General features: G+C 51.0%; 1 protein-coding gene across 1 annotated transcript; it reads right to left on the bottom strand.

Moving 5' to 3' along the window:
• Positions 1-2,014: 2,014 nt before the first annotated feature.
• On the bottom strand, positions 2,015-6,387 carry LOC149348711 (uncharacterized). The gene is made up of 3 exons (XM_089541830.1): positions 5,071-6,387; positions 3,178-4,866; positions 2,015-2,695 (listed from the first exon to the last, which is right to left on the bottom strand). The coding sequence occupies exons 1-3, from the start codon at positions 6,385-6,387 to the stop codon at positions 2,015-2,017; spliced, it is 3,687 nt and encodes a 1,228-aa protein (XP_089397956.1).
• Between the last annotated feature and the right edge of the window lie 323 nt (positions 6,388-6,710).

Here is a 6,710-nt window from a genome sequence, read left to right as displayed (position 1 = left end):
AGAACAAAAGGATCTATCCTCCTCCGGATAGATCGCTTAGCTCGGCTGAGGCCTATGACTGGCGAAGACTCCAAGCTAGAAACTTCGCATCCCCGCTCTGGAGGAGCTGGACAGGAGGTGAAACGAGGGAGGATGCGGAGGTGTGCGAGTTCTGCGGGCATACCGCTACACTCGAACACATACTATGGAGATGCCCCACTGCCCCAGGATATGGCAGAATCAATAATGCAGAGGAATGGGAGACCATACTCAGAAGTGCCGACCTTAGCATACAACGATACGCTACCCGCCTGGCAGCAGAAGCTGCGCGACTATACCGTTGCTAGTCTTCCAGCTGCGACGCTGCCCCTCCCCGGACGCCTGCGTGCGGACCCGGAGGGGCACGGGTCTTCTACTGGCGGAAATAAAGTTTCTTCACTCACTCACTCAAACAAACACAGGGGAGTACAATTTTCATAAACTGCCATGCACGTATATGGACAGACATCAAACACTTTTTAAGGCGGAAGCCTTTAATGTCTCATCGTTGTAAGCAGCAGTTGTCGATAGAAAATGTCACGCTTTTCAATTGGTGGAAACGGTCGTGACGTCACAGTGCGCGAATTTCAAACGGGGCCAATTGTACTTTGGCTAGTAACCATGCAACCAATTGAAGGGATCGTATAGTGATGCTCCAAGTAAGTGGGACTGAGCTTAGTTAATTGCTTAATTACCTAATTCGCCTAATTAGCTTTACTATTCAGGCCATATAAATAAACAAAACCGATTAAGAAATTGGTCGAGCTCAGGAATCGAACCCCGGTCTTCGGCGTGAGAGACGAGCATGCTATCCACTCCGCCATGCCAGCTCGATGGTTTGGAATGAACAAAGGCGCGTCTAGTGAATACGGTGTCTTCATTCACTCTCATCCTCCTCCATTCCCTTCCGGCGAGGTTTAGGTGTCCACCGACAAATGAGACAGATACATTTCCTTTCCTCAAAAACCAATTTACCGACGAGCGAGGCGTAGAACCGAATGGGCGATGGCGTTCTATGGACTCCTTGGCAGCGTTGCAAGACGCTGTCGCGTTCCACTCTTAGGGGCAAAGCTTAACACCTTAACCACACATCAGTGACCACACTTTAGGTCAAGAAAGTGCCCCCCTGAATTTTGTGACACAGTTACTGCGTAATTTCCTTTCCTCAAATACAATTTTCATTTTCTTCATTACGGCTCCTCTTTATCTATCTTCGCCGCCGCGGTGGCTCAGTGTCTATGGTGCTCGGCTGCTGGCCCAAAAGACGCGGGTTCGATCCCGGCCGCGGCGGCTAGAATTTCTTTGGAGGAGAAATTCTAGAGGCCCGTGTGCTGTGCGATGTCAGTGCACGTTAAAGAACCCCAGGTGGTCGAAATTTCCGGAGCCCTTCACTACGGCGTCTCTCATAGCCTTAGTCGCTTTGGGACGTTAAACCCCACAAAACCAAAAACAAAACCAAAAATCTTTATCTATCTTCTTTCACTCCCACTTCCTCCCTTCCTCTACGGTGCGGTTCAGGTGTCCACCGAGATGACAGAGAATTACTGCGCCATTTCTTTTCCTCAAAAAGCGTTGCGTTCAAAGGGCAAGGCATCGCGCCGAACGGGTGTGGCGTTCCGTGGACTCCCTGGCAGCGCTACAACGCGCTGCCGCGTTCCACTCCTAAAGGCGAAGCTTAAGCGTCATTAATTAGCAGTTAATTAGTATTCAGGCATTAATCAGTAATTAACCATTAATTAGTAATTTGTCATCACTTAGTAATTAGTACTCAATTACATGTGACGCCACCAGTGCCACAGAAACAGCGAAGGTGGTGCGGAAAACGCTTCCGCCTCTACCCACTTTAGACAGTCAAAGTGCCCCCTGAATTTTATTTTTGTTGACACGGTATAAAGCAACACTCATTTAGATGCACAAAAAGACGATGAATAAGGAGAAACACTGGTTAAACGCGACTGCCTGCCTCGTTCAGGCAGTTTTTTTTTTTTGTAGTTCCTTAGTTTGGCTGAAACCTTTCGGGAGGTCGTCGCGTTCTCTGCGGTCGAGCACTCGAGCAGGTCTCTCCCGCGTCATCGCACGCGTTATCTTCATCTTCCTCGTCCGAAGTACTGTCGTCGGCATCTCTGGTGCCGCTGTCTGTCATCGGCCATCCCTTCAGCTGCGACACGTGCGCAGTCGTCGCAAATTGTTTCTTGCCTCGTCTTGCCAAATCAGCAATTCGATAGGTGTCCGACGGCAGGACTTCAGTTATGACAAGCGGTCCACGGTATCTCTCTTGTGTTTTCGTCGGTTTTCCTGTTTGCTGAGGCGCTCTTTTCATAAAAACCACCTCTCCCACTTCATAGAGCTTTGCGGGGAAGTGTCGGCGGTCGTAAGCTTGCTTGCTCTGCTGCTGCTCGTTCAAAATCCAAGCTCTAGCGTTAGCCCGAAGTTCGTTTCGGTCTTCACGCGGATCTGTGGTTGCGTTTAACTGTTGCAAGGCTGCAGCGTAGAAGTCTGGCCTGTAGCCATGCAGTAGCTCGAACGGCGTTTTGTTCGTGGATTTGTTTACAGCATTGTTCATGAAGCTCTCTGCTTGCGTTATCCATTCATCCCAGTCACGATGGTCAGCATCTCTAATCAATGTTGTGATGACTGGCAACACAGTGCGGTTAACCCTTTCCACTTGTCCGTTTGCCTGGGGATGGCGAGTGGAGTTCAGAACGTGTTTTATTGTCCTCTCGTTGCAAAACATTTCAAACTCCTCTGATGTGAAGCAACTCCCACGGTCTGTTATCACCGTCGCCGGCAGTCCTCTCTCATATATTAGTTCTTCGAAAGCGCGAAGAACGTGTTTCACAGACGTGTCTCGTGTGGCGAATATCTTCACAAACTTGGTCAGGTTGTCGACGACAACCAACAAAAATTGATTTTTCCTCTTACTCCTCACGAAAGGCCCCAGATGGTCCATTGCAAGACCTCGAACGGCCGCCTTCCGGGCGGGATGGGGTGAAGAAGTCCAGGTCTCTTTCCTCCTGGCACCTTGTTGTAAATGCATTCAAAGCATTGAGCGATATGCCTTCGCACATATCGGTGCATCCTAGGGAACCAAAATTTTTCCTTCATTTTTGCAACCGTTCTGTCAGTTGAAAAATGTCCCTGCAGGTCGTGGCACCTCACAATGACTGCCTTCCTCATCGACTTTGGCACGACGAACCTGCCAACTTGGCTTCCACGGTCGGTTCTCACAAGTTTGGCGTTGTCGAGTGCGTAGCCGTCAACCCTTGCAGTTTCTTCCTTCGTGCGTTCCTGTTTACGTTTCTCTAAAATCTTGATTATTTCTCTCAGCTCCTTGTCACCTCTCTGGATAGTCAGTATCTGGTCGTCGAATGTCCCAACCGCGAATACCTCCAGCTTGTCATCCATTATTGCACCCAAGGTGTCTTCGGCAGGTTCCAGAGGGTTTCGGCTGAGGGAATCCACATGCGTCATCTGCGTTCCCGGTCGGTGTTTCACAGAGAAATCAAATTCCTGAATTAGGTCGTACCAGCGGGCGATTTGTGGCTTCTGCGTGCGTTGCGCGTTCAGGTACACGAGAGCCTGGCAGTCTGTCACGACGGTGAAATGTATTCCCAAAAGAAGGGACCGCAGTCTGTCGACAGCCCACACAATGGCCATCAGCTCCAGTTTTGATGAGTGGTAATTGCTTTCAGCCTCGGTCGTCTTCTTACTCACGCAGTACACAAGGCGCCATTTGTCCTCACCTTCCCTTCGCTGCAAAAGCATGGCTGCCAGTCCCTTTGAGCTGGCATCCGTGTGAAGCTCTGTTTCTGCACTCGGGTCGTACAGGGCAAGAACTGGGACAGTTGTAAGTAAACTCTTCAGCATTGAGAAACACTCATCTTGCTCTTCTCCCCAGCCGAATTCCGCGTGCTTTTTTGTTAGCCGTGTCAAGGGCTCAGCGATGAGCGCGTACCTGTGAATAAATCTTCTAAAGAAGCCCGTCAGCCCTAAGAAACTTCTAACTTCATGAACATTTGTCGGAACGGGAAACTCTGAGATCGCTCGCACCTTGTTTTCTCCGGGGTGAACTTCTCCTCCTTTCAGGCGAAATCCCAAGAAATCGACGCTTTCCCTTCCAAATGCGCACTTCGATAGACGCAGGGTCAGGTTTGCGCCTCTAAGAGCCTCTAGCACCCTCCTCAATCTGATGATCAGGTCTTCCCAGTTCTCGGCGGGAATCAGAACGTCGTCGAGGTAGCACATTGCTACGTTTCCCTTGAGTGTGCCCAAAACTCTGTTCATGAGGCGCTGGAAAACCGCCGCAGCGTTGGTGAGCCCGAATATAATGCGCTCAAACTGCCCTGTTTCGTCAGGAGTTATGAAGGCAGTCTTCGCCTTTGCACTCTCTGAGAGTGGCACTTGCAAATAGCCGTGTGCGAGGTCCAACACGGCGTACAGTTTGGCTCCCGACAGTCTCTCGAGCTGGTCGTCTATACTTGGCAAGGGATATTTCTCCTTAACCGTCTGTGCGTTTAGCCTGCGGTAGTCGACCACGAGCCGTTTTCCTCCGTTCTTTTTCTTGACCAGAATCGCCGGACTCGCGTACGGGGAATGGGTCTCACTCACTATGCCTTGCTGCTTCCATTCCTGGACAATTTTTCTCATTGTGTCTCTCTCTCCCAAGTTCGTCTTGTAGGGACGAACTGCCACCGGCGAACTTCCCGGGACCTCCTGGATGTCCATCTCGAGCACGTCTGTGCATCCCAGCTCGTCGAGGCTCATCGCAAAACAGTCTCGATAGTCGTTGAGCAGCTTCACCAGCTCTGCCTTCTGTTCGGCGGTGACGCTGTCTCCGACGTCAACCTCCTGCTAAAGAATTGGTCGTCTCTCTGAAACAAAACGCACTTCATCGCTGTTTTCCTTCCCTTCCTCTAATTCCATATCGCTCGGGAACCCTCGATCCGCTTCGGCTATGTCAACCGGCACCGCGCGCCCAAAAAGGTGTCCTTTCTTGATAACCGTTCTCCCGCGGTCGATCGGACAGAGTGGCAGCGTGACTTCACCGCCTACCATATCGACAAGCACGTCCTGCCTCAAACGGCTTACAACAACTGGTCCCGCCAGGTCGCTGTGTGTAGTGAGGGTAACCCAGTTGACGGATTCACCCTCAAGCTGGGCGTTATCCGAAGTCACGAGCCGCAGCCGCTCTGCTGGAGCTGGCTCGAGGTGGGTGAATGGGCATTGATTCCTGTGCCAAAAACGAAAGCAGCCATCCGCGCTCCCATACGTTACATGCGGAAGTACTGTGAAGGTCCTTCCTATAATCACATCAATGGATAGCGCCTCGTCCGCGACGACAAGAACAGGGGCAGCTCTCGCGACGACGCCATCTACTTCGAGGTCTGCGTTGCAGGTCCCAATGGTGCGCGCAGCCGGAGTGTTTGTGTTTCCAAACCCGTAAAGCGGTTTTTTCTCGGCCCTGAGTTCGACGCCACAGCGGGCAGCAGCGGAAGCACGCATTATGCAGCTTGAACTGCCGGTGTCCACCATCCCAATTAATTTCACCTTCCCATTGACGGTCACATGTTTTAGCAGGAGCCCTCGCCGTGCAGTACTGGGCTCCTCAACTACGGTAATCTGTTGCCCGCAGTGCCTCTGGGTGTGCCCGGTCTGCCGACAGCGTAAGCATGTTAACTCGCGCTTCGGCTCAGGACAATCCCTAGAAATGTGCCCAAATCCGCTGCAGTTGTAACACTTGGGCTCTCCTTTGTCATTCCGGAGGGGCGGTCTCGTGTCCCTCATCGTAGGTCCCTTCGGAACTTCAGGGTATCCTTGCCTTGCAACACGCTTGGGATGTGTGTAGCCCGTCTCAAACCCCATCTCATGTACGCGTCGCTCCTGCCTCTGTTTTTCCACTCTCTCATAATCTTGGATGTCATGAATGAGGTCGTCCTCATCATCGTGTGTGTGCGCCATCAGCATTGAGCACAGCTTACTCGGCCTCAGGCCAATCAACACCTGCTCGCGCGTTTCACTGAAGTCCAGGTGGGCCTCGGCGCACAAACGTACTTTAGCGTGAAAATACGCGCTCGTGCTCTCATTTCTCTGTTGCACGCGTTCCTTCATTCGCTGGTATCGATCTGCCGCGCTCGACTGGCTTATGAAGGTCCGGCGGAAGAGGTCTTCGAACTCCTTCCATGACTTGATGCGCGCACGACGGCTTCGGTACCAGTCTAATGCCGGTCCAAACAGATGTGATTTAGCTGTTTCGAGCTTAAATTCCGGAGGCCAATTGTGTAGAGTCGCCGTCCCATTTAGACTTTCGAGCCAATCGCTGGCCGATTCTGAGTCTCTGTCTGCGGAGAAGTCTTTGATTGATTTGCTCATGTCGGGCATTATCTGAAATGTCTAGACGGTTGGCTGAGGTGGTATGCTTAATTTCTGCAGAAGCTCATTGATAATGTCATTCTTCTCATTCACCATCTTTAACAAATCTGCCATAGAAGGCGCACTCTCTCCTTCAGCCATGCCTCTCCTTTTGACTACAGTTCAACAATCAGCAATTCACATCCGTCACACTCTGATTCAAACAACAGAAAACTCTCAAAACACACGTTAAGCACACAACAAAATGAGGCGATTTGCACTAGCTCGAGTAGAATTAAACTTAAAACAACAACAAACATAGGCGAAACACAAAGTAACAAGAA

This window comes from Amblyomma mixtum, chromosome 4 (assembly GCF_055824585.1).
Source record: "Amblyomma mixtum isolate Tamu chromosome 4, ASM5582458v1, whole genome shotgun sequence".
In the NCBI taxonomy this organism is placed as follows: Eukaryota; Metazoa; Arthropoda; class Arachnida; order Ixodida; family Ixodidae; genus Amblyomma; species Amblyomma mixtum.
This window is presented reverse-complemented; position numbering and strand designations above follow the sequence as displayed.

What these genes read in the sequence shown, in the direction of transcription:
- LOC149348711 (XM_089541830.1), bottom strand. Translation starts at nt 6,387, where the DNA reads ATGAGCAAATCAATCAAAGACTTCTCCGCAGACAGAGACTCAGAATCG. An exon ending in AGGACGTGCTTGTCGATATG is followed by an intron (nt 4,867 to 5,070) that starts GTAGGCGGTGAA and finishes ATTCTTTAGCAG; the next exon opens with GAGGTTGACGTCGGAGACAG. An exon ending in CGATGAGGAAGGCAGTCATT is followed by an intron (nt 2,696 to 3,177) that starts GTGAGGTGCCAC and finishes CGCCATCCCCAG; the next exon opens with GCAAACGGACAAGTGGAAAG.